The sequence below is a fragment of the Idiotropiscis lumnitzeri genome, chromosome 11 (assembly GCF_059441095.1).
Source record: "Idiotropiscis lumnitzeri isolate Australia: NSW breed Sydney's pygmy pipehorse chromosome 11, RoL_Ilum_1.0, whole genome shotgun sequence".
Classification (NCBI taxonomy): Eukaryota; Metazoa; Chordata; class Actinopteri; order Syngnathiformes; family Syngnathidae; genus Idiotropiscis; species Idiotropiscis lumnitzeri.
In genome coordinates this window covers 16,301,801-16,329,080 of record NC_142401.1, presented here as the reverse complement: position 1 = coordinate 16,329,080, position 27,280 = coordinate 16,301,801, and the positions used below count along the sequence as shown (strand labels likewise).

General features: G+C 41.6%; 2 protein-coding genes across 3 annotated transcripts; one reads left to right on the top strand and one right to left on the bottom strand.

Annotated features, from left to right (window-relative positions):
• Window positions 1–820: 820 nt before the first annotated feature.
• Window positions 821–10,513, bottom strand: padi2 (peptidyl arginine deiminase, type II). Of its 2 annotated transcripts, none has more exons than XM_088308379.1 (16): window positions 10,349–10,513; window positions 6,081–6,252; window positions 5,920–5,989; window positions 5,782–5,843; window positions 4,968–5,085; window positions 4,315–4,464; window positions 4,053–4,228; window positions 3,840–3,943; window positions 3,619–3,730; window positions 3,055–3,162; window positions 2,670–2,821; window positions 2,436–2,583; window positions 2,237–2,330; window positions 2,089–2,168; window positions 1,685–1,825; window positions 821–1,218 (listed from the first exon to the last, which is right to left on the bottom strand). In XM_088308379.1, exons 1-16 carry the CDS (start codon window positions 10,465–10,467, stop codon window positions 985–987), a joined length of 2,040 nt encoding a protein of 679 aa, XP_088164505.1. In that variant the 5' UTR covers window positions 10,468–10,513; the 3' UTR covers window positions 821–984. The 2 variants fall into 2 exon arrangements, with proteins under 2 accessions (XP_088164505.1, XP_088164506.1); XM_088308380.1 differs by lacking the exon at window positions 10,349–10,513 and adding an exon at window positions 8,460–8,656.
• Window positions 10,514–12,486: 1,973 nt separating this feature from the next.
• lrig2 (leucine-rich repeats and immunoglobulin-like domains 2) lies at window positions 12,487–27,190 on the top strand. The gene is made up of 18 exons (XM_088309040.1): window positions 12,487–13,114; window positions 14,046–14,120; window positions 14,341–14,475; window positions 14,576–14,719; window positions 15,274–15,417; window positions 15,534–15,677; window positions 15,806–15,949; window positions 18,440–18,520; window positions 18,658–18,729; window positions 18,836–18,904; window positions 18,987–19,150; window positions 19,276–19,587; window positions 20,043–20,324; window positions 21,037–21,477; window positions 21,550–21,702; window positions 22,124–22,264; window positions 22,655–22,900; window positions 24,791–27,190. The coding sequence occupies exons 1-18, from the start codon at window positions 12,927–12,929 to the stop codon at window positions 24,943–24,945; spliced, it is 3,090 nt and encodes a 1,029-aa protein (XP_088165166.1). The 5' UTR covers window positions 12,487–12,926; the 3' UTR covers window positions 24,946–27,190.
• The last annotated feature ends 90 nt before the right edge of the window (window positions 27,191–27,280 follow it).

The following is a 27,280-nucleotide window of genomic DNA, read 5'->3' as shown; positions in this document are numbered from 1 at the left end:
ATTTATTCGTTATTCTGCTGGTGCGCTGAATTATCAGTTTTGAAGATTTTTGTGCACTAGTTGCATGGTCGGGGAACTTTGTTAACATTTCCTAGTTACCGGTCTAGTCACAATGGCAAGTTTACGTTACCATCTAAAAACGTTACGTGTTGGTTATGTATTTTGTTCTACTAACGTTGCCCTTAACTTTTTTCCCCTCAATTGTACATTTGGTTCCCTAACTTTGTTGTGAGTTATTAACTTGTTAGTTGTTAACTACAAGTGTAGTTGGTAAAATGTTAATGTCACCAGCAGTACTAGTAATGCAGTTGTCAACAAGTGCAGTTTTGCTTCCTAGTAGCGTTTTCCAAAAAATGTTGGTTGTAGTGTGTTGAATCGTCATCCATATAGTTGGGCAACTGAGTGTACTAGTAGGATATCAAATAAATGCTCAAATGGCTTTCTATGGAAACTCCTTAGTTTGTGTTTGTCAAGTGGATTTTTTTGGAACAACACTGTGACTACTTGAGGTTGCCTTTCCGATTGATTGTGTCTCGTGAGCGCTCGTCTTTCCAGAGGTTCTTGAATGTAACACACAAGGCACATCACGCTTCCTTTTTAACTGTGCAAATTTACCGTACTTTCTCCATTTGTGTAAAAAGGTTTGGGAAATCCAAGGGGGAAAACAATCCTCCAATCATTGAGCTCACACTTTGATTTGATTTCAACTGAACCGGTTTAATTGAAGCATAGATTGCTTGCGCCTCCTTGTGGCTAACCAAAATAGCACATCCATGCGTCTGGCTCGTGCTTTCTAAAAGTGGTCGAGCCGACATTTACGCTCTGTTTCAAAATGATTGTATTTATGTTATGTTCTGCTTGTTGAAAAGACATGCTCTTGTACATATCGTATTGCTTTGCATCCTCATTGTAAATAAAGACAACAGATGTTTAATGAAGATAAAGACCATCGCTGTGATGTTTTCCAGTCCTGGGCCACTCAATTCACATGTTCAAGTCCCACCACTTGAAGTCAAAGCCTTCCCTGCGCACGTTGGAGCCGCAGTGGACCTCGCCGAGGAGCCGGTGGTAAGAGGCGAAGTCGTCGATGAAAGTGCAGGTGAGTCCCAAGCCCTCCATCAAGGAGCACATCTCCGCCTCCAGGGCGCAGCGGCCGTCCACCTTGGGGCCGAAGGGCTTGGGAATGCCCAGACTTTTCCCCAGTACGATCATGTTCACCTGGATAATATACAATAGAATATCATTCTTGATTCATTGGCTAATTTCAGAAAAGTGTCACATACTGTACATCAACGCCTACACACTAGAATCCTGCATTACGGCCGTAGAAAAGAGCTGTCGCTTGGACATGACGTCGGCCAATGCATGTTAGATCCGCTCGTATGTGATTCTTGAACAATTTTATGTTGTGAAAAAAAATGATGGATTCTTTGGAAGAGGGGATGTTCTCAATTACCTACTGTCGCTGCATTTTGTGGCTGCATTTTTCGGTCAAAAAAGACAGTGGCATTGCTGCGTTTGTGCTTCTTGTAGTTCCCGTCAGTATTTTATATTTTGTAACAGAAACGCACAATGTATTTAGTCCAGTATGCCAGCACGGGAATATCAAGTCAAACTCAGTGAGTGAAAAATAAACGTTCCTAGGCTTTTTCACGTAAATATCACTCCAGATTTTTTGGTGTACCATATCAGGGTAGAAGGCGACTGCTCGGAACTCATGATCATTGTCCTGTTCTAACTTGAAGAGGATGGGCAGGTCGATGATATCGACGTCATCCAGGCCTAGCTCTCGCTTCAGCACGTCACGGTTCCAGTCGATGCAGCTCTGAGAAGAGAGGTACAGAAAATAAATCAACTGCCTCAACACAAATGTATTTCTACAACACTTTCACATCAACTTGAGCAGCAACAAATGCAGTTCGTAAAACATAAAAGACAATCATTAAAATAGGATGTTTCATAATATGTGTCACTTTCCAAAGCCGCGGTGCCTTCAAAGGGTGAGTATGTTGCATGTGTGTATTTTGGAGGATCTTTGCATTAAAAGTATCACTAGGAAGCTTCCAGTGACTTTATAATCCGACTCACCTGAACGTAGTTGTTCTCAGCTTGGAAAGCTTCGTCGTGGAGTATGTCGTCCACTGTAATTGGCTCTTGGTCATTCCGCCCTTTGAGGAAGTAGATTGTGTTGCAATTTGAGGACAAAAACAAAATTTGCAGTAAATGACAGACGTACCCTCGAAGAGTTTGGCCTGTCCGTGACCGTTGTTCTTTAGGCCTCTGAACAACTTGTAGCCCGCGTCCGGACTGGCAAGCAGCAAGCGAAAACCCTGTCAGTGACGACACAACAGACAAAAAAGACAACAATGTCTGAGAGTTTTGCACCGAGGTGTCATGTCATGTCATGTCATAAAAAAAACATTTATTGGTTTTACCTTTCTGTCCGGCGCAGGAACAAAAGTCATGAATTCGTCCACATGGCCAACGAGCAGCCAGTCAGAAAACAATGCAATGGGCTCTTGGACCTTCTGTGCCCACAGGAAGTCCTGAACCACTTTGGTCATGTTGCGTCCTTTGGTGGTTCTTAAATAAAAGACAAATGTCTTCAGATTGCCTCTGTCACGTCTAAGATTTCCACCTAAGATAAAAGTGATCGGAAGCCGGCCTACGTGGGAAATGCCACGCCGATGATGATTCTTCCCAATGGATACTCTTTGCCGTTGACGGTGACGGGAGGACTGACCTCCAGGTTGCCGAATGAGTCCAGACTGCTCACATCTTTTCTCAGGGCCACTCTCGTCACGTAGCCAAAGTCCGGACCCTGAAAGGTTTATTTACAAATGTAATACTGAAAGACCCTGGAAAGTGAAAGCGGGGAAAAAAGGCGGGCTTGATTTTTCATGATTCTGAAGCCTCATTTTATATCCAAGGTGATTTTTTTCCAATCGTTCAAATTTCTCTATGTCGTGTCCAATTAATGTGTGATATTTATTTTCACTATACAGAGACTTTAATGTTGAACATTTGGCACGAAGAAGACCCAACATCGCTCACCAGTAGTTCACTGTACGGAAAGTCCAGAAGTTTTCCATCTCTGGGGGAATCCAAGACCACGGGGAAGCGGTGATGTGGCGCTTCGATGTAACCGAACTCCAGCTCATCCTAAGAAAAATGTCTTTAATTTAGATTAAATCGACTATATGGTAGCACAGTGACCGCTGAAGTGGTGGTTAACACATCTGCTTCACATTGATGAGGTCTTGGGTTCAAATTTCAGGTCTTGACTTCCTACAGTATGGAGTGTTAATGTGTACTAAGCTCGGTAAGATTAATTGAAGACTCTAAATTGGTGAAAATGTGAGCGTGAATGCTTTTTTTGTCCTGAGGCTATTGGAAGTGGATGGGTGGGCTTAGGTTCAAATGGTTGAGAGCTGTGAATTTTGCCTTGTAACAAGTGACAACCCCAGTAAAAGGGAAAAAAAAAAATCTAAGCCATTCTGCTGAGGTGCCTGTCTACCAGTTGGATATCACGTTAAAGAGTTGCAGACTACAGTTGGAAATTGGATTTACACTTCAATAAACACCTAATTAGAAGAAAAGAAAAAAAATCAAACTTACTTGCATCCATCGGTCACCTCTGTTCAAATACTCGTGACAGATGTTGAGTTTGTAGCCGCTGTTTGCCACGAGACTCTTCATTCCCTTTAGAAAGCCGTAGTTGTCCGACGTGCTGAGCAGCAGGCAGTGAAAAAGATTAAAGTATGTTTTACAAAACATGATAAGAAGAAACTATTGGCATGAACATATGATGTTTCTTTCTTTCTTTCTTTTTTTTTTACCTGCACACAAACACCTCAACAGGCCGCAGGGTGTTTGGCGTCATGATCCACGGCGCCACTCTGAACACGACGGTGTCTGTGAAAATGGGGGTCTCGGGAAGACCCTGCCAACATGTAGAAAAGTTATCTTAGAGTAATATGATTCTGGATTTTTTTTTTTTTTTTTTTTTAGGGACAATTCATAATGCGACTTTAAAACAGAGGCGCTCTTACTCTACAAATGGGCTCCAGCAAGCTAAGATTGATAGTAATGAGCCCGTCAAAATCCTTGTCCGGGAACCTGAGGCCCTCCACGTAAAAGCTCGTCTCGGCTACACCTCCAAGGTACGGCACCTGCCCGGACAAAACCTGGCTGGTCAGCACTCTCGTAAAGTCGCCCGATACGCCGGCTGGAATAAAAAAATATGGTTGTTGATACACACAACTCACACGAATCACAACAACGCGTCCGTTCTTTTTTTTTTTTTTTACTCACACAGGAGGTTGCTGTACGAGTGAGGCCTGGGCCGGTAGACCCGGACGCTTTCTGCATCGCCCTGAGAGATGTGCATAGTTAGCTTGTAGCCGTCCGGGAGCTGGGCGGGGCCTCGCGTTCGCAGCACCATCTCGGACATGTCCCTCAGATCTACACGTGGGCAAGGAAGGGCCACAACATTAGGTACATCTGAGTTTTCTCTCCCATGCTTGTCCTTATTAGAGTCACAAGCAACTGAAGCCTATCCCAGGCAGAACGTCTGCGGACAAACAACCTTTCGCACCAATTGATGATTTAGAATCTTCAGTGAGCCTAACATGCATGTTTTTGGAATGTGGGAGCATCCCAAAACACTTGCAAATAATTTTACAGCCATCACCTTACGGATAATTCGACATTCACGTGAGACCAAGACTCTCTGTAACTTTCACTAACAACCCAGGCTAAAGCTGTTGGTCTCTCAGTCGAGATCAATCACTTGATTGATACTTCTTGGGCATAAAATACTTCTTTTCTTATTCACTTTGGCGCCATCTTAGGACATGGCATGAAATAAAACCATTGGCTCCGTTTGTACTAGTAGATATGTACGTTGCTCATGGAATATGCCCTTAAGTAGAATAAAGAAAGAGAATGTGGTGCATCTTCTTTACCAGACAACTTGGAGATGTAGTCCACTTCAGTGTCAAGTTTCTTGGCATAGCGTCGCTCCGAGTCACAGTTGACCAATACGATGGCTCCATGTCCATCGGGACCCCACTTCCAAGATCCCTAACAGCAAATGTATAATCAGCATAAGAGTAGGATTCTGATTATTATCTCCCTTTACCGATCCCTGTCAACTAACTCTCATTCCTTTCTCAGCTAAATACCCCGAGGAACACAACAGATGGATGAAGCTGAAAGGTATCATTTCAGCACAATGCCGGGTATCGTGATGCAACACGCATTCAGAATTTGGCCTAGAGGTTTTTACACAGACTGAATATTTATTAGGAACACCTGCACTGAGAATATCGGCCTTTACAAAGTTGTTAATGCTCGGTTTTGATTGAGACTGTCAGCAAAGTAGTCATTGAACAATGACGATGATTATAGTGGTTTTCGTTTGTTGTTGTCAGGAGCTGCAATGCATCACACTGACTGAGATGTTTCAAATATTTTAGTATGAGGAACACATTTTTGCAAAGCATTTGGTTATGGTGGGTGGTTATGTCTCATGCAAATAGGAAATGGGGCTGCCTTTTGTTACCATGACAACACTAGAGCATGTGACCATTTTTTTCAAAGACTTGCAACAAATGTAACAAACTTTTACAGTGATTTTCGAGATTTTCGCAACCCAGGGGCTCTCCAGAGCCGGAGATGTTCACCCCTCTGCGTCCAGACTGAAATGAATGGCACTTGCCCAAAGCCAGTAGTGGCTACGTAATTTAAGTTGCCCAAAGTAGGAATGTTGGCATTCACCTTATTGGGGTTGTTTTTCTCCACAACACCATCTCGGTCAGCATCCACATCAAGAGAGATCTCTGTTTGAGAAACAAATTTCACTTTCACACACTGAATTCTGTTTACAAATATTTGTATGATCATGTTTTAGCATACCAAGTGCCGTCAGGTGCAGGATGGCATTGCTCAAAACTTCCTTATTCTGCCCGTAGTATCGGACAGTAAGCTTACAAAAATAAAAACATGAGGCAGGCTTACACAAAACAGTTGTCATCCTTATTAACTGTCACATTCGGCTTCCACTCTTGTCCTGTTACCTTGCTGTCATTCTCATGTTGGCTGGCACTGCTCATGGAGATGAGCAGCATTGACTTTCCATCCAGGGAGATGGGGGAGAGGTGAGAGGTCACCTGGGGTGGCGGGACGATGCTGTACTGAACATTGGGGGTGCATTTGACTGAGAAGAAAGTGGAGTTGGGAGGTGCGCTCCTGTGGACCACATTGGGAAATGTAAGGCACCTTTATTAACATCACATAATTAAAAGTAAAACATTTAAAGGCAAACTTAGGAAATAAAAACTAGCTTATTAAAGACGAACATACAGTGCAAGAACAAAATTTCAGAAAAAATGGATGTTAAAAAATGCTTTTAAAGACCTTATTCATAATTATGGGCAAAGGTGGAGTTCTTATCCTGGATTTAAAAGCATGAGACAACATGTGTGAGGGATGAGTGAACCGGCCCACATACACAAAAAAAAAACACAATGCACGATTGGAGACTATGGACTTATGTATGCATGGACTTAAGACCAAGAAGATGCTAAAATTGTTATTTTGTGCTTGCCAATTCCAATTTGCCTCCTGCCTGGTTTTGATTCAGTCATTTTGAGGCCTTTATTTTTATTCTCCTTGTTCAGTGAGGTTTTGGTGTGTTCCTGACAACCCTCCCCGCTCCCTCCTCACTTTGTATTATATTACCTCACATCGTATTGTATTACCGTAAACCACGTGTCTTGCAGTCTTCTCCTTTTATTATGGTGCTGTTTCGCCTTGCACCATAGTCGGCTTTGGGTTAATTATTTCCTACTTGTTTTGTTCCCCAATTGGGTAGTTAACTGTTTGTTGTTTGCTACTCGAGTTTTTGGAATTAAGACTTAACTTTTTGCAACATTGCTGTTTTACTGTTTTGGGGTCCAACCTGTGAAAAATAAAAGTTCATTCAACAGTACATTTTGTCAAGAGTTACAAAGTATTTTCGGCATAGTTGAGGCTCTACCAAAGTCTATTCATTTTTGGGAAAAATAATTGAAGTGAATCCAAATGGGCGCTGGCACTGCCTGATGCCTCAGGCCTCAACTTATTACATGTCAATCAAAAGCAGAATTTATCTGTAATTTTTTTTCACAAATGGCACTCATTCGACAAGTGTGCAAGTAACGTTGCGGATAGCAGGTGGTTTACGAAATACCTAATATACACATTTTGAAAAGATCACAAGACAAGTAAGAGTAAACAAGGATGTCTGAGGAGAAACGCTGTTGCAAAACCTGATTCAAGGTGCCTTCAGGGCCTTGGCTTCCTCTTGTTTGCACAACAGACGCCATCATCCCAAAATTATCTTCTCTCTCTGTTCCTGAAGCAGCCGTTTTGTGGTGGGAATTACCCCCACGCAGGACATTCTCTAAACTAAACATGCCTTCGCTTGCTTGTAGCATTCTTGCTGTGCATATCCAAGTGAGGACACGCAGGCGGGGTGGCAGTGGCAGGTTACACACTTCGTGGGAGATATATTTTAGTGGCTGGCCCTGCACATGAGAGAACCATTTTGCATTTCCTGGGTAATCCAGTCTCAGCTCGGATGTGCTGCGTCGGCTGGCGTTTGGCACAGCCAATGCAATTCTATGCGACAACAAAGTCTCTGGTGTTTGCACTGTAACAATAGACGGCCTGTTTTACTGTGTTGCGCATTCCATATGGATATCAAAAACAAGAAACAAATACGGAATATCCTCCCTACAAAATGACACTCTAAACAAGGGGTTTGGCAACTTGTGATACGACCTACAACAAGAGGTACAACGTTGCAAATGACAGCTGTTTCAAAACAAGAAGATATATCATAGAATGACTAATTTAACATTAAATCCATAATTACAGGTGCATCTCAATGAATTTGAATATCATAGAGTTTATTAAGTTTACTAATTTCACAACAAGTTCATTATTTCAAGTGCATCTAAATGAATTAGAATATTATAAAGTTGATTAAGTCTATTTCTGCAGTTCAAGTTTTTAAAAAGCTGATTCAGAACAAAACGTTTTTAAAAATTCAAGACTTTAAAACAAAGATTAAACGTGAAACCAAATGATTTTGAATGCAGTAATTAGGTAGGAATTGGCCTTATTAAAAGTATTTCCTGTTTAATGTACCGGAGGTTTTCCACAATACTGCAATTTATGGAGATGATTGGCCTGTTTCTGATATTTGAGCCGCTCATGTTGCTTAGAAACGAAAATACAAAAAGATAACCAATTAAAAAAAAAAAGAAGAGCATTATTATCTTTGTATAGACACGCCCTGCTCTGTATTGGATCTCATCACGTGTGCAGATTTACCTCAAGTGTGTATTCAAACATTCCCAAATTAAAAATAAAAAAGTGCTGATTATTTGGAGATTATTATTCTGACCTACCTGTTAAAGGCCACGTGAATCGCACACCCAACCACGCATACGACGTTTGCAGTTTTATCATAATCTACTCTGAGAGTGCGGGGGCGAATCATGGCTCCTGCCGGTGCACTCAGTCCAGGTACCTCTCCTTGGACCGGGTCGGTGACCCGCGACTTTAACAACAAGTGACTCCGAACTAGGAAAGGCTGGAACAAGCCTGGAGTTAATCCCTATGCTTTGATTGGCCGGACAAGTGGACTTGACTCCACCCTTTGGTCATGTGACAGAAGCCCACCATCCAGTGTATATATCTCTTTTTCTTCTGCCCTCTCATTCACATTGAGACATGTATCAATCATTAGTGGTGTCTTGCAAAACTGCATTACAGTTGGATTATTAATATAATGTGCAAGTCGTGTTTATTTGTGCATATTCGAGTACTAAAGAATTTTTGCGTGCCTGAATGGCTATTACGAGGATGCATGCTCGCACTCATATCCAACAGATGGCGCCAAAGTTGAAAAAAAAAACATTTTAGGTTAGTTTCAGTTGATGTTAAGTAATGTACAGTGCTTGTGAAATTAAATAGTAATCCGCTATAAACGGAAAGTCAAGAGACGAATCTTGAAACAGTTTAGTGGGCTTCCTGTGTATGAGGCAATAACTGTTAAGACACGGGGTAGATGACATGATGATGCCCATGGATGCCTTGAGTTGGCGGCAAAGCACTTTTATGGAAATTCAAATTCAAATTCTCATTTCATTTAATTAATATCGTCACGCCAAGCTGTCATATGATGGTGCTGACGTAATTTATTGCATTGGATTATGTAAAAAAAAGCAACTGGGTGACTTTTTCAGCAGATATTGGAAGATAGGTTCCAAAAGAATCCACGAATATGTGAATCAGCAAATGCAAATGACAATATGGTGTTGCCATCACGCCCGTCCTTTATCTGCTATGCGTGGCTGGACCAAGGGCCAGTTTGTTTTTCTATGGACCAATATCACTTTTTTCTTACCATGTACTTACTCCGCCGATATTGAGTACCGATACTAAATATTGTTGTTACATGTTGCAATTGTGATGAAAATGTGTTTTCTTACAATCAAATGTCATTCATAAACACAAAGAAATGCTTTTCTTCGACACGGCATAATTATGAAAAAATGAAAAAAGTAACCGTTTTCTAAGTGACAAGTCGTCACTGCTGACATTTCAACATGCAACTACATGTGCTTCTAAGTATTTCCACACATTTCTCAGGCATTTCAGTTACTGTATGTAATGTCTCCATATGAACACTAAGGGGGCACTAATAAGTAATAGGGGTACAAACAGTAGAGAAGAGACGAAGAAGAACGTTGCACGGCGGTGGCCCTCGTCGTTCCCTGAGCTGAGGTTATCGTCCGTTTTTCAGAGCATAATTGCCGTTGATGAACAAAGTATTGTCATCCATCTTCAACATGCTTATAAAGTAGTATCGGTTTAATAGTGTTGGGGCATTTTTTTCAATTCTGAGAATCCGTACAGACGTACACTATCAAGCACAATACTAATACTGGTATCGGTGCCGCTCTAGTTTTTTACTTTGTGGGCACAAATTCTGGCAAGCGAAATGTCAGAAAGAAATTAAGAAGGCAAATCGAATTAATCACACAGACTTCAACATCGTCTTGTTTAGTTTTAAATAACAGAACATCAGACAGTATGAATCATGCATTGCCCTGCATACAGAAAGCAGAGTGGCAAGTTGCAATAAGACACAGTTTTTTATTCTGGGGAGAATCTAATATATAAATAAATAAACCGCCAATGAAAACAAGCTATATTTTCTCGTCAAGTTATAGTTTGACAAGAAATATGTCCGATATCCAACATGTGATCCACATTCACACCTTCAGCTTACCTGCCCAGGTTTGCCTTCAAAATGGTCCCCAGCACGTAGAGCACATTCTGGGCGCTTTCTGGGTCCAAACGAAGAGTGCGTTTATATTCTGGCTTCGTGTTATAGGTTTGTTGAGACATGGCTGGTGGTAGTGGTTGTTTTGGGGCGGACTGTTAACTGCTTATGTGAGCTTGTTTTCCAGGTTGTAATATGAGCAAGGCGGAGCACAGACGCTCATACTCAGGGGCAGAGCTACCTGGTGGCAAGGGGTGGCCGTGGCCACCCCTTGTCACTCTCCGACCACCCTCCAGGCCATCCCTACATCTAGGGGAAGATTTTTAGGGGTGTATTTTTATTTATATTTATTTATTTGATCCTCTTCCTCAATTCATTATGAGTAACTACAATATTTAATTGCATATTCTCTCGCTTTCGCTGAGGTCAATTCCTTACACACATTCCTTACCTAATGTAAAATCTATAGATAACCATTTGGAAAATAATTCACTCTTAAAATTTTAAATTCACCAGCGTCTGGATCTGGAAGTTAAAATTCCCCGTGACATGCGTGTCTCATCTAACAGTCTACTTTGAAGGAGCATGTAAGTTTGCATTCTGAATAAATGCACAGAAAGTAGTTTAATAAGAAGACTGTGCTCATGATTGAATATATGTTTGGAGCTGTTGCATTAGTTGAAAAAGTGTGCAAGCCTGTGGTTGTTGAAGCATTGCGTAGCAACACAAACATGAGCACGGTATTTCCATGGACTTCACAACTGCATATATCGAATAAAAACATGATTCAAAATTTCACTCACCATTTCAACCATTAGAATGACTGCAGTATTTGTGAACTGCGCCTTCAGACGAACTCAAAGCCACCAGCACAAGTCAGCAGCTCCTCGGTCACACAACCGTGGTTACCCAGTGGAGCACGGAAGCAGTTAATTGAATCAAAACGTGCACTATAAAGTTTCACTTTCAAGAGGCGCTTGTCCTAAGTACAGCCTTTTGAGCATACAAGAGGAAAGGTGCTTACGTTTCAGGGAAAATACGCGCAGGACTAGATTTGCATGCAGGTGATCTTATTTAAATGTTACTGCACCCAGAGAGCATACATTACATGAAAGAGCATAACTGACACAGGTAAGGCGATGAGTGAATCTGCACAGCCCAAAAAATCCTTAGCTGTGCCCCTTTTCTTACATAAGCACCCGGGAAAATACGCCCCTTAAATAACAAACTTAAAATATATCTGAATGCAAAATTTAATATAAACAGCCTTCAGTAAAGAACAATTTATTCTTGTAGTCAATGTCAACCAAAATCATTACTTTCACACCATAATAAGAAAACATGAATTTAAATACGTGCGCCTCGGCTGCTCGAAGCGTGTCTACATCAAACACACATGTACTCGAGCCGGGGAGGCCGGCTCCATAAAGTTGATTTTGTATGATAGAGGCCATTTAAAGTTTTGAGTCGGTTTATTTTTGTGGGGAAAAAAATACAAAAGATTTACTGCCCTTAATGTCAGTTTCTTGTAAAGCAGTCTTGTGCCGTCCCTAAATGTTAATATTTATGTTCATTTTTATGTAGCAGAGCACTTTGCACTGAGAAAAAAATATTTGCTTCAAATCCTTCGTTTTGGGGTTCGAATAGTGGATTTTTCATACATGCATTGAAAATGTAGGATCAAAAATGGAATTTATTAAGAGCACGTATTTTGCACGTATGCACGTATTTTGTCAATATCTAAAATAGTATTCTTGTCATACGTCTGTAAGTGCGTGGTACGATTCTGTTATAACAATGTAAAGCACTTTGGAAGTCCTCTCCATGTGAAGTGATGCATGAAAAAAATAACGTTCTTATTATAATTTTGTCGCAGATCAACAACACAAAGTTCGAGGTTTATTTTTAACAAATACAGGTCATTTTTGTTACAATATGAACAATGTTGTTTTCACAATATTTGAAAGAGTTCTCTTTCGATATTGTGAAACTTCTTAATGTTTCCAAGATCTATTCGACTACTGAACACCATTTTGTTGAGAGAGCCAATCACAATTGCGTAATAGTTTGACAAACTTGCACCGCGGCCAATAGAATTGTCCATATCTTCCTTTAAAAAGAGGCGGGGCCGAGAATATCCCATGTCGTCAACAACCGGGCGCTTCTTGTTTTACTTAGACGCGCAGAGCTGTTGAGATCATTTCAAATCCTTTCAAACAAGCCGGGATAACAATTTAGGACTTCTAAATCGGTTCGCGCTAACCGAACGTAAATATGGCGTGGACGTAATCGCGGCTCTGGAGAAAGTGGCGTCTCTGGTTGTCTGGCCAGGTTGGAGCGGAAGGAATTCCAGGCACGGGGAAGAAGAAGAAAAGGAGGAATCTCTGCCAAGATGCTGCGCTCAAACTGGGCTTTAACACCGCTTAGTGGCTCAGTTCGGAGCCGGGAGAGTGTCACGACTACAAATTGTGTTTCTGCTTGACCGACTTCACGTTGCGGGAACACATCGACGGCCGTACAGTGAAAAGTGAACGTCCGAATCGAGTTAGCTACATAGCTACTCCTGGGGGAGAAGACATTTAAAATGGCGGAAGGCTGGCCCCTTCCCTCGGCCTTCGTCTTCGTGCTTCTCGCTACGAGTGCCTGGGGCCTCGAGAAGTGTCCGGCTCCGTGTTCGTGCTCCACGGGACCGGACGAGCTCCGAGTTTTGGACTGTAACAGGAGACGGCTCTCGATGGCGCCCTTGGAGGTTCCGGAGGGGATAAGCCAAGTGTAAGTGTGTAGCCAAGTTAGCGTGGATGTGCTAAAGTTGCTCAAGGGTAATGTCACAATAGTGACACTAGACCAGTGAACACGGGTGCTCTTATTTTGATTTATTTAGATTTTCTTTGGCACGTAAAGCACCCTTCAATTGTGTGTGATTTTGTTTGAGTAAAAAAGCGCAATAAGCTGAAGAACATGTTTAACAGCATGTTACATATTGTAGTCGTTACTTTGGTAAGAATTGGCGTCAATCAAAAGAAATATGGTAATTGGGAATTTTGGTAGATGGATGGATACACAGGGTATTGGACTCTCTATCCGATAGATTTTTTTCTTCCTTCCTTGAGCGAGGTTCATTTGTCACGGCTGCAATATGCACAAAACATCCCGAACACTCGGGTCTTTGAGGGCCACTATTCTTCATATTTTAGATGTTTCTCTCTTCCAACACACATGATTCAAATGATCAGCTCCAAAGAAACCTATGCAGAACCTTCCCGAAACATCTAACACATTGAGGGTACCCTGAGTAGCCCACCCCGCTATAGAACTAATAACAATGTACACACACGCGTAGCTGCAATGAGGATGTATTGAAAGGAAAAAAGACATTGCTTGTTGGTATGTGGTAAATAACAAGTGCTACATCTGAATGTACAATAATATTGATGCTGAGCTGTAATGTTAAATTATAATACACCCAGCACGGCGTATAAACATTCTGTTCATTTATACTGTAATATATTTGTACAATAATCAAATCCACATTCAAACGTGTGTTACATAGACTTTAAAATGATGAAACAAGAATTGTTTTTGGCATAAAATATAGTACACTTTTGTTGGCGTTCACGTGTGTACATTGAGTGTGTTATAGAGGACTGTGTAGCCATTTTGTGAAGTAGCATTGAAATATGTGTGCTTTGAATTTTCATTTCAGCATAATGAATCACAATGAACTGACAGCCCTGCCCTTCTTAGGAGGTGTCTCTACCAATATCACATCACTGTCATTGTAAGTGTTAAACCACCTTATGGTTCAATTTGCAATAAACCTAAACCATTTTGATGCCGTTATTATGAGTTGTAATGCATACTAAATTACTAATATATTGATGCAGCAAGCCACCCGCAGACAATTATTTGTCATTTATTCTCCTAATATACTTACATAAATAAATAATCAGTCAATTTTCCATCTTGACTCACATGTGTGTATGTGTTGCATGATTTAGAATACATAACCGCATCTCTGAGCTCTTGATGCATCAGCTGCTGCCATACGAGTCCCTGGAGACGCTGGACCTGACGTCCAACTCCCTTTCCGAGCTTAGTGTGGGAATCTTTCCTTCCATGCAGTTAAAATATCTGTAAGTCCCAAAGATTCCTCATGCTAGAATTTTACTGGATTAATTGGTTAGATGGTCAGAATTTTGCAAGGTTTGTTTTAATTGTCTTTTAATCTTGCAGGAATTTGAGTAATAACAAGATCAGCGTGTTGGAGCCGGGCTGCTTCGACAACATTTCCAGCTCTTTGCTGGTGTTAAAACTCAACAGGAACAGATTGACTGCACTGCCATCTAAAGTCTTCAAACTTTCCAGTCTGCAGTTTCTGTATGTATCATTGATGTAAAATCATGATAGTGTTGCTAGGGAAAAAAAGCATGCAACCCATGACAGAGACAGACAGACAAACATTTGAAATGACAGAGGGAGTACCAGGTGTTGATGCCAGGCGTTACTTGAATGTGATGAAGCACAAGCAATTAATTGAGACAAGGGTGCTAAATTGTTAGAATTAATCAATTATGAAGGCTGATCATGTAGTTTCCAGTTGATAAGTGTTGTGCGAAAAAGGTATAAAAAAAAAAAAAAAAATTTCAAAACTCATAAAGTGATGCAAAGGTGCAACGATATAGCCAAATTGTTTTTGTCAAACTGGAATGCGGTAATTTTATTTTACACAATGACAATTTACTTGCGCTCTCCTTTTTTCTTCTTAATTCATTGCCAAGGTTTTGGCCATGTACTCCGACTCGTCAGATACACTCAAAATGAACTGACTCCGACTTGGGTGCAAAAAATGTGATTGGGGCAGCCCTACAAATGGTGTATTTTTGTCCACTTTAGCTGACTCATCTCTCTCTATCTCTGTCACTAATCATCAGTGAAATGAAGCGTAATAAGATCAAGATCGTGGACAGCCTGACATTCAAAGGGATGGAGGCGCTGCAGTCGCTGAAATTGCAACGAAATGGCATCACCAAACTCATGGACGGGGCCTTTTTTGGACTCATTCGCATGGAAGAACTGTGAGTGACTTGTATAATAATCCTCCGTCAGAAACTACCATCAACTGGTTCCTACTTGTGTCTTCACTTCTTTGCCATAGACGTCGGGGATTGTTAAACATGGTTTTATTTTTCAGAGAGCTTGAGCACAACAACCTAACGGAGGTGAACAAAGGTTGGTTGTACGGCCTGCGCATGCTGCGTATCCTGCGAGTGAGCCAGAACGCCGTGAGCATCATCCGACCAGACGCCTGGGAGTTTTGCCAAAAGCTGGAGGAGCTGTGAGTGTGTTTTCTTTACATCTGGAATTACCACTTTGGAACACATTTAACAGCACACAACTGCTGTGATGTAAGAGAACTTCCTTGAGCTAATCATTAAACATGTATATGCTTTTTGTTTTGTGCAGAGACCTTTCCTTTAATCACCTGACCAGACTGGAGGACACTGCATTTGTGGGATTAGGTCTCCTGGAGAGCCTGAACCTTGGCGAGAACTCAATCAGCCATGTGGGAGAGCGGGTGTTCAGTAGTCTGCCTAATCTGCGCACACTGTAAGTCTTACCTCATCAACTAAGAATGATCTGTTTGGGTCAACACTAGGAGTCTGTGAAACGTTTACGTGGACAATTTTTTTTTAATCCGATCAAAGTTTTGATTAAAATTATGATCGGATGCATTATTTTTATTTGCACAAAATTCTTCTGATCTGATTAGGACTTAGATCTGAACTAACAGCTTTGACATGCACAGATAGACCAAATTTACCGGAAATAGTAGTAGAAGAAGCTGTGGCGACTTCAGTGTCAACAAAATATTGCTCCCACCATTTCTCCATTAAACATTAGCATTATTTAGCGTGATTTCCCCGGTATTTTTCTACTGTCACTTCAAGTCAACACTTCCGCATGGCGCTGCAAAAGCAATCCAGTCCGCCATGTCTTTTCACGGTTTGTTCCAGCATTTCGGAATAAGTATTTTCATGCACGCCGATCGGATTATCAACAGATCTAAAACATCGCTCTTGTTTGGAATAAAATCTTGATCGCAATGGGCTAATCATTTTTAATCAGAATAAATGTGTCCGTGTAAACATAGCCACAGATGGGCTTGTGAAAACGAATCATGTGCCTTTTTCTTTTGTCCTTAAAGAAAGAAAAAAGGGTAATTTACAGAAATAACATATTTTGGCTCATTTTCTATCTCTGTGCATTCTGAAGGAACTTGGCAGGTTTGTTTCCTTTGCTCTTTAGTGCACTGGTGTCAAACTCAAGGCCCTGGGGACAGATAGGGCCCGCCACATCCTTTATTCCGTGAAGCAAATCATGTATGTCAACTTCTTTGCTAAAATACTGAACAAAATTGGCATGTGTAATACGTACAATGAGATTTTCTTTTGTTACCCTTTTAATAGTTACTTGAACAATAATTGAAGGAACTATTATCCATGACTATCGATTGCAAAATTTAGCAATCCATCGATTTGACTTGTATACAGTAACTAATAGTTATATATTAGTAATTATCCAATGAGACATTTTACTATTTATTTGGCTTCACCCCCATAACGCCCCTCTTAGGGAAGCCCAAAATGAGTTTGACACCCCTGTGTTGGTTTGGAGCTCATGTGGATTCCTTTTCAGTGAAGTGAGGATAACCGTAGAAATGTTCACAATTTCAAGTCTGCACCCACTGTTATATTCTGTGTTGCTCTCACTTCCTCATTTTCATCTGATTAGGCTGGAATTACACTGCAGCTGTAGGTCAAAATTGACAATTCTGATTTAATGCCTACGTCTGATTTATAATCCAAACCGCTTATTCTCACAAGGGTCACGGATAATGCAATGCATTTAAACTTAATATATTGTTTGATTTGGTCTGCACTAAATTTACACATTACTCAACTAGCCATTGGCTACAAATTATTTCTCTTATTGTAATACATTTTCGAAGAGGGCCGATTCCAGTCATAGGACCACTACTCTGCCCACATATCCTCACTGTATCACTTCAGGGCAAGAAATCAAAAGAATGTCACTTAGGCCATGCAGTGTAACTCCAGCCTGAGTTCAAGAGCACCCAACATGTCATTTTATAGAATTCTTTCCCCTCTTTGTTTCTTGCCATTTGCATTACCCACCCACCAAGTCCTCCATCCTCTTGTTTGGAGTAGATATGCTGCTATATGGCTCCTAGAGCACCTTGGGAATGAGTTATTGCGTTTCAATATTCGATCAAGATAGTGATTGTCAGCAGTATCGTGACCTCTCTTGGGTGTTCACTCTGTTACCGCACACCACCATGAGAAGTAATGTAACTGCTGCTTGTCTCTACCCATGGAGAATATAAGATTTGGTTCGTATAGCCACTCAAGTTTGCTGCAGTTTATAAAACCTGACCCTTGTTTTGGATGCAAGCTGCGCCACCACAAACTAATTACGTAAAATGTAGCCTTTTCATCGTACATCTATCTGGGAGGGGATGTTGTGAACTCATTATTTGCAGCTTGAGAAGGAGGTCAGCTGCAACAGCTTGACACACCAGCGTGGGTGCTTTCATGTGAGAGGGGAATCGGGAGAGTGCAGGAGTTCTTTCAGAGGTGGCCAAGCGTGAGGAGGGACAGACAAAAGGATCTCGGTCCCGTAAGGCATGTGCCATGTCCGTGGGCCCGTGAACCGACTTTTTTTTGCCAAACGTGGGCCCAGTTCATTCCCCACTCGTCGGAACAGAGGCCCACTGTGGAAGTGTTGCCTTTGTGATTGGGTTGGTTTTAGGGGGAGACAATCTTTCAAATTCAAGTTCCACTGTTTGGATTTCTTTTGTATTTTGAGTGGGCAGTAGGTAGAGCAAATAATTTTTTTCTTCCATATAAGCCAGTCTTGCGATTTACATTAATTAACACAGCCCATTATCTATTAAGCAATCAAATGTTAGAGGGCATTCCAGTCTTGGCATTACACCGTGCTAGCTCGATGTTACCATTTGTGCAAATATCGTGTTTGTGAGTTTCTCACCTAATATGCTTCTCTTTGTTTTGGCAGAGACATCCACAATAATGAAATTTCGTGGGCCATCGAAGACTCCATCTGCGTGTTTGATGGAATGAAAAAGCTGAACACATTGTGAGCAAACTGAAATGCTTGTTTATTTGTGTTGATTTAGATGTCTGCTTTTTGCGTCATGCAGCCTCAACAAAGCTGCTCATGACAGAAGTTGTTTGCCGAGCTACTAATTCACCATCAAACATTCTGTTTTCTAGAATATTACAGCAGAATAAAATTAAGTCAATCACCAAGAAAGCCTTCGAGGGTCTGGATGAGTTGGAACACCTGTGAGTGAAAACCTGCTTCTTTTGTCTTAGAGCGCATTCTAATTGTATTTGACAAAAATGTTACAGATTTGCTTGTGATCCACATTTTTGTCTTTTAATTTGCCAGGGATCTCAGTAGGAATGACATCATGTCAATACATCCAGAGGCATTGATGCATACCAGACTCAAAGTGTTGTAAGTATAAAATGAAAAAGCAATTTTCTTTTTCTTAAATTATTGAGTTTTTGTCAATATCACATTTTGTGTTCCCTTCCAGCATTCTGAACACGAGTAGCCTGCTGTGCGACTGTCACATGCAGTGGCTCGGACCCTGGCTCACCAGTAGCCACTTTCTTCATTCAGTCTCCGCCGTTTGTGCCCACCCTGCTGGCCTGCTTGGTCATGATGTCCTTTCAGTCAACCCCGAAGATTTTGTTTGTGGTCTGTAACTTTGTGTCAACTTGATTTTTGTAATCAAATTATTCAAGAAAAGCGGTGGGTACTGCAATGACATCAAATAATCTAAATGTAACGCATGAATTGATGTGGTTCTTTTAACCAAATAGATGACTTCCCCAAGCCTCGAATCACCACTCACCCAGAGACGTCAGTGGCGCTGCGTGGCAACAACGTGACTCTGAGCTGTGTGGCATTGAGCAGTAGCGACTCGCCAATGAGCACGGCATGGCGGAAGGACGGCGAGGTGCTTTACGATGCTGAGGTCCAAAACTACGCCCGGTACCAAGAGGGCGAGCTGATCTACACCACCGTTCTGCACCTCCTCAATGTCAACTTCACCGATGAGGGAAGTTACCAGTGCGTGGTGTCCAACCACTTTGGCGCAAACTACTCCAACAGGGCCAAGCTCACAGTTAATGGTGCGTGTGTTTGCCATAAAAGATTTTTACACATAGGTTTGCTTAAGGGGTACACCAATCAATCGCCCAGTATTGGAATATGTTTGAATTTACTTAATTTTTGGGGATTGGTGATTGGCTGATCCCTGAAAAGAAAAACGATCTTGTGCATTAATCTAATTTTACGCCACAAAGGTCTGAAAAAGCCAGCTACTGTGAAATTAAAAAAAAAAAAGTTTTATTTTTTAAAACAACCTATTGAAGGTGTATGCTGTTAATTTGTGGGGAAAAAAAAGGCAGGTCAGGCATTTTAAAGATGGGGCATGTTGATCAGACAGAAAATTGTGATCAGTGCACCCCTGGTTTGGCTGCATCATTTTGAACATCTTTTGTTTTTGATTATCGTTTCAGCCCTTGATTTGGCAGAAGAAATGCTATCATAACTTGATTCTAATATGCCTCTGTTCTCTCCACAGAGCTGCCGGCCTTTCTCAAGACCCCCATGGATCTGACTATCCGCACTGGGACCATGGCCAGGCTGGAGTGTGCCGCCGAGGGCCACCCTTTGCCGCAGATTGCTTGGCAGAAGGACGGCGGCACCGATTTTCCCGCCGCCCGTGAGCGAAGGATGCATGTGATGCCGGACGATGACATCTTCTTCATCGCCAACGTGAAGACTGAGGACATGGGAGTGTACAGCTGCACGGCACAGAATACGGCGGGCAGCTTGTCTGCCAACGCCACGCTCACTGTCCTGGGTGAGTCGTAGATTACTTTTTGAATAGGCCAGCCATTTTGTTTAGTGTTACTCAGGAGGATGGTTATTCAATATGTATTCAAAGATAATGTATTTTTACTTTGTAAAATTGCAGAGAAGGCTCTGTGCTTGTGTATTTATATTCAATAGAATCATCATCAATGAGCTTAACAGACGTCTTACGTTTGTGAATCTTGTGCTTCTCTACCTTTACTGAGCCATGGCATGTATTCTACATTTCAAAAATTGGCACACAACCTGAGTTCAGGCCAAAGCAATTATAAAAAAAATACAGTTTTGGTGTTATCTTGGAGGCACCTTGGTAAGTTGGGCATATTCACTTAGACAAGAATAGTGCTTTGTTACCATCGTGTGGCATTGAGGCAATTATAAACTTTCTAGAGAAGCATCAATTTGCAGATTTTCACTATTAGGACAGGAACACTATGAACTGAAATAACCAATTTTTATAGAGGGAAAATTGTGCCCGTTTATTTGAACTTGGAGCTCTTATTCTGTTGTATGAATGGCAAAAGATGGCTACAGCGCTAACGCCCGTGCCCGGGGAAGGTGCTCCTCTAAACAATACCTTTTACCGTCCACTACAAGTTTTACCTGTCACAATAACGTCCCCATAGATGTACAAAAAAGGAGCATAATTTGACAGCGGTTGGGAGTCGCAGCATTAAGCAATGACATCTCTCCAATTGCAGAAACTCCTTCGTTTATGCGTCCCCTGGAGGACAGAACAGTGGCGAGAGGGGAAACTGCCGTGCTTCAGTGCATAGCCGGAGGAAGCCCAGCCCCACGCTTAAACTGGACCAAAGACGACGGTCCTCTGGTGCTCACGGAGCGACACTTTTTCGCTGCTGCCAACCAGCTCCTGATCATAGTTGACGCAGGGCCCAGTGATGCCGGGAAGTACACCTGCGTCATGTCCAACACGCTGGGAACCGAGCGCGGCCACATCTACCTGGGCGTCTCGCCATCGCCCAACTGCGACACCGCTGCTGGGTACGACCAGGACGGCTGGACCACCGTGGGCATTGTGGTGATCGTGGTGGTGTGCTGTGTGGTTGGGACCTCGCTGGTGTGGGTCATTGTCATTTATCACATGCGAAGGAAGAGTGAAGACTACAGCATCACTAACACAGGTGATGACAAAAAGTGATCACTGAATCCTTGTGAAACATTTCCCATTGAAATAAAATGTTTTCCTTCCCCAGATGAGATGAATTTACCACCAGACATCCCTAGTTACCTCTCCTCTCAAGGGACATTGTCAGAACCTCCAGAAGGCTACAGCAACTCTGAGGCCGGCAGCCACCAGCAGCTTATGCCGCCTCTCTCCAATGGATACGTGCACAAGGGCACAGACAGTAAGCCAACCCTCTCAACAGCACCCACAATAACCAGGCCAGGCCCCGCCTTTTTAAAGCTGTACAAACTCTAAATCACAGATTCCTCAGTAGAACATGAGGATGACAACCCCAAGTGGACAAACATTATACCTGCACCTCAAATGCCCATGCGGCGTTTAATCATGTAAAAATAATATCGGGTAACTCAATTCCTCTTTGGGATGATTGGTAAAATGCTCTATTCTAGAACTATGCAATAGCTGCTGCTCTAGTAGATTCACACATTACAACTAAATGATATGGTGGATATACAGTATACTCAAGTGACTGTGTAACTGTCTGACCATATTGTTCGTAGCTGAGAAAAGGCGATCAAACGGTCTGTTGTAAAAATGTTCCCACCGAAGGTTCGAGACTCTGTGTCCCGTGTGTGTCCCAGGTGTGTGCTACGGAGACGCGGGCAGCGAGGTGGAAACGGACAGTCACGGACGGCTTCACTGCCGGGTGGGCTCTCTGTTCACGGGCCGTAGCAGCTTCCAGCCTGGGGAGGCTCGTGACGGACCAGCTGGCGCACCCTCAGGTGCATTTTGAAGTTATTGGCAGTCCATCTCGAGCTTTTGTGAATATTACCAGTCCATAAAATAACAATGAATGGGGTCAAAATCTAATGATGGGATTTCAAGTGTAATCACAAACTGTACCAAATAGAATTTTTCATAGTCGAGCTAACACAAATAAATAATGCAAGTTGGAAGTTGAACCATGCAGGCAGAGAAAGCCTTCGTACATCACACCAAAAATATCAAGTGTAGTGGATAGAAAACAAGGACTAAAGATTCATAGCTTTAATGATGTCACAATTAGTTTGGGGCTTGTCCAAGAATAAAGGGTGACACAGCATAACCTACACTATGCTCGGTTGTCGTTGCTCAAGTGAGCCCTACATGTAAACTTTGTCTTGTGTCATAAGGTGCCGCGGGTCCGCTGGTCATCTGTTCCGACTGCTACGACAACGCTAACATCTACTCTCGCACACGGGACTACTGCCCCTACGCCTACCTGGGCGAAGATGACGTATTGGACAAAGATCTACCGGGCTTCAAGGAGAACTTCGGTGAACGCACTCGGAGAGAGGACGTTACCCTGGAGCGCCTCCTTGGCAAACAAGACTTGGAGAGGCCAGGCAGCCACACTTCAGTGGAAGACAGTGCAAGTGGTGAGAACTGTTGTATACTAAACTCCAACTTTCTGTCCCTCCTGCGGCGATGAAATTCGCTGTTAAATTCTATTGTCACGATAGCACATTTTTTAGGACTGCCATATTTTCACGACCATATAGCGCAGTCTAGGTTGAGGGTGCTAGTTCTGTATTTAACACATATATAGGGTGCACCGCATTATTGGACTTAGTTTAGCATACATGCTAAAACATAAGCTAACATGCATGCTAGGATATAGTTTGAAAAAGGTAGCGGGAGCAAAAATGAGTTTGGTTGAATTGTTATGTTATCAAAGTCCTCGTTCAAACATGGCAGGTCATCGTCACCGGCAGGTCAAGTACGATGATAGCAGTGCCACCACACGCATTAACGTCGCAGTACGTGATCACACCTTGCTTGTGTAGGCATTTCACTGGTCACCACATATATGTACAGTCACAATTTTACATCAAAACCAAAACTATCACCCAACATCAACTGAACAGCATACTAACAAACAACCAAAACAAGGAACAAAGAAATACAATCAACACAAAACCGTTATCTCTCATGCCATTCATATCCCAAGTGCTGCAAAAAATTCTGGCAGTGCCTCAGCCAATCAGCAACAGTGGTGTGCTTGGGGCGGCGTCTTTTTTATTTATTTATTTATTTATTTTTTTATTAGGGGTCAGGATCTGTTGTGTAAATGTTAATCTTACCTGTGATGTTTCTTGCTTGCAATAACATTAATGATAGGACAGACTATGACATTGTGGACAGCCGTCCATTTATCCAGCTATCTGCCGCACGTACATACTGGTCTCAAACTGTGACCAACGGGTGTGCTCACACAATATGAAGTGTATTGTTCCCAGTCACTCCAGCGCTCTATGGTTTCAAACTTTACCAACGTAAAATTTGGTGCGCCCTATGCTCATGAAAATATGGTATACATTTTCCCCAAAACTACCGCAGAAATGATGGTATCATTTTATTTTTTTATGCCACTAATATACTGATTATGTCAGGGCAAAGGTGTTGAAATGTAGAACAATTAAATAAAAAGTACTCAGGTTCTGTTAAAAAAAAAATAAAAAAATATCAAGATCTGAACAACCCCTACGACCACATACAATCTGTAGTAGAGTAAAATAAGATTGCTTCACTGTCACTTCTGGCACTTGAAACAGATGTATGGTGCCACTTTCTAATCTCTTAAAGTTCCTGGCAGTCGTAGTGAGTGTTCGCAAGAACCTGTAGTGCATTTACAAAAATAATGAAATGGTACAGAAAGAGCACGGAAGAGGATGGCCGTTAGCCAATGTGCATGGTTGCGCTGGGTAGCGTCAGTGCTACTTGTCTAGCATTAACGTTACTGTACATTCCTGTGCCTAATTAATAGTTGGCAGAGTTTATAGGCACACCCAACTGTAACAGGACACATGTGAACCAAAATGTAGTAATATTTTTTACCCATTGACTGTTAATGCAATCTCACTAGTTGCAACTCACGCGCACATTTTTCTTAATAATGCACCATTTTTAAATATTCTAAATACTGCAGCGCAACTTAAAAAAAAAAAAAAAGAACATGCAAATGGGTGTCAGCCAGACTCCAACCGTCACCTGAAAATGCTGGATCTTGTTCCATCCTCAATGTTTAGTCACAGGCGAAGAATTATAAGACGCCTAGTCCATTTTGGAGAACTTTTGGGACTTTTAGGTGCGCCCTATGGTTGTGAAACTACATTACTTGATTGTAGGGCAGGTACTCCAGAGACCCAACTAATTATGTGCAACCCATAAAATTTACATTTTCCCTTGTTTAAACAAATACCTCATATGTTCTCTGAACTTCAAATAATTGTTGACACTTCTTTACATCCTCTTTGTGCCGATTTTAGACTCCCTCAGCAACTCGGTCTGGGGTGAAAGGCAAAACTTGAAGCCCCAAACGAGCAGGACACTTTCTCCATCGGGGGATGCGGCGGCGAACATGCCCAACCACAGACACCCCCCCAAAAGAACTAACCCTCAAGACCATCCAGCATCCCCATAGACCACCACTCCATTCCCCACTTCCACCCCAAGTCCTCCTTGCACCCACTACCTCCATTAACACTCTGCCAAAGATTCTCTCTTGGAGTGTTTATGCATCGCTCGCCTTTCACTGAAGATAAGTGACCTCTGCCTGTCACTTCTAAGGACGCCATGAATGGAAGATTTGGAGGGAAGCTTTTATGCGCACTGTGACGGGGGGGCTCCTTGGAGAAATCACAGAGTAGCCAGAGGTCGCAAACTGAGGACTGCATAGAGACAGTGATGCCGCGATGTGCTGTGTATTACCATTACATATGAATATAACCTCAGCCTTAGGGAGTCATCCAGCCTTGCTTTTTAAGCAGTTTACAGAGTGGGAGGACCTTTCTTATTTTATGTGACAATCATGTTTTTCTTTTTTGGAAATTGTATTTTTATTAATGTCACCTCCATTGAGGCGACACGCGCACTGATCTGTATTTCCTTCACCGCTCACAGGCACTTAATTTAACAGTGATCTTTCGTTATTACTGAACTCACCATACTCCTGCAGAAAAAAGGCGTTGGCACTGTGAACAAAAAAAAAGGAAACGTGTCGAATGTATTATTTTATACATGTACAGGCTAGTCATCTGTTATTACATTTTACACTATCTCTGTTCTAAAAAAAAAAAAACACACACTTGCTACTCAACATTTTACAGAGGAGGTTTTTGGTGAGAAATTTACTGGGGGCCCAAAAGTTCAAAAAGCTTTTGACAGTACAGTATCCTTTCTTAGTGACATTCCTGTCATATGTGTGTTAGGAGGAGCGAATCATGAGATAACAGCGTCCTTGTCCTTTAGCGTGTCCTAATTAGCGTCACAATTGAGATTTGAACCCAGAGCTTAGAACCTGCGAAGCAGACTGGCTAGCCACTACCCATAAATTGAGTAGGTACCAGGCTCAAAACACTTCAAATGTAGCATTCCTAATTATTATGCAAGTGTAAAGAGAAGATACCTCCGAGGTATGTAAGAAAAATCAAGTAGGACTACTCACCTGTAAGGGAGCTGGAACAAAGTGTAAAATATGCCCGTGGGCGTGAGGAAACCAGACATCTTCATAAACTTTTTCCTCATAACAATAAAACCAACAAAACAAATCCAAAGAAAATGCAAAATAAACACGATTCTCGTTGAAGTTGTTGTGCATCATCAACTTCTCCAACAATATCATTTTGACAATTGTCTTGGAAGTCATTAGCAGCAGTAGTTGCCAAAGTCTTATTCTGATGTTTTCCAGAAACATTTTTTTTTTGGGTGTGTGCCCATACAAATTGGTATTTTTAAAATGAAAATGGTGGCCGTAAATTAAAAAATACTTTGGTAATTTAAAAAAATGCTGACATTTTTTTTCTTGGTTTCTTAAAAAAATTAAATTAGGCAGCTTCATGAGTAGGCTTAAGTGTAAAAAGATGTTAACCACTGTATTATTATGATAAGATGCAGAGACTTTTGATGCATATTTTGTTCCACTTAAAATATTCTTCAAACTCCGACTTGTACGACAGAGTTCATTTTAACTTTGCGGAGGTTTCACTTTCTCTCACTTTACTTGTAATTACGTCTAATGCAGAACTGAAATGATGATGTCATCTACGTCACCTTTTTGCACTTGGATTCTGTTCCTCTTCTGCCAACATTGCACATATTCCTCGTTCAGTTATTTTGCTGCAAAATGGTACTGTCCTTAAAATGGAGACCCTCTCAAGTCTTTAATGGTACGTTGAGGTCCCTTCCTGCCCCTCACCCCAACACACAGACATTTCCATCACTTGTTCATGTAAGCAGTCAAACCTCAGAAGCCTTATGTGCGTTAATATTTTTACCATTATGTTTACTTTTTAATTATTCCTTCTGAAGTTACACATTCCAGATGTACGTCTGTCATTGTCCTGTTCCACGTGGACCTATCTCTATGTTCCCTTTGGATGCTTTCACAAGTTAAAGGAGTTACACGCCATGACCACATGACATGCGTTATTGTTATTTTATTTTGTTTCACTCAATACCAAAGTTTACCAGTACAGTTAAAACAACAAAATGCTCTGGCAATATACTGTTCTTCTGCTTTTTTTTTTTTTTTTTTTTAAAGTATTGAACTATCTTTTCAATTCTATTTTTGGACCGTGTACATTGTGTAAAGCATGTTGAATTAAAAACTAAATGATTTTTTCTTAGGTAGCTATTATTATGGACAATAAAAATTGTGTCATACATAATATACTGCAACTTTTTTTGTAATTACAATGAATTGCCTTACTCCCCAAGTATCCACTTTAAAATGGGTCATTTTGACCCGCTGCTTGTTG

What these genes read in the sequence shown, in the direction of transcription:
- lrig2 (XM_088309040.1), top strand. Translation starts at nt 12,927, where the DNA reads ATGGCGGAAGGCTGGCCCCTTCCCTCGGCCTTCGTCTTCGTGCTTCTC. An exon ending in AATATCACATCACTGTCATT is followed by an intron (nt 14,121 to 14,340) that starts GTAAGTGTTAAA and finishes TGCATGATTTAG; the next exon opens with AATACATAACCGCATCTCTG. An exon ending in CGCCACGCTCACTGTCCTGG is followed by an intron (nt 20,325 to 21,036) that starts GTGAGTCGTAGA and finishes CTCCAATTGCAG; the next exon opens with AAACTCCTTCGTTTATGCGT.
- padi2 (XM_088308379.1), bottom strand. Translation starts at nt 10,467, where the DNA reads ATGTCTCAACAAACCTATAACACGAAGCCAGAATATAAACGCACTCTT. An exon ending in AACATGAGAATGACAGCAAG is followed by an intron (nt 5,990 to 6,080) that starts GTAACAGGACAA and finishes TATTTTTGTAAG; the next exon opens with CTTACTGTCCGATACTACGG. An exon ending in TCGCCTTCTACCCTGATATG is followed by an intron (nt 1,219 to 1,684) that starts GTACACCAAAAA and finishes TATATTATCCAG; the next exon opens with GTGAACATGATCGTACTGGG.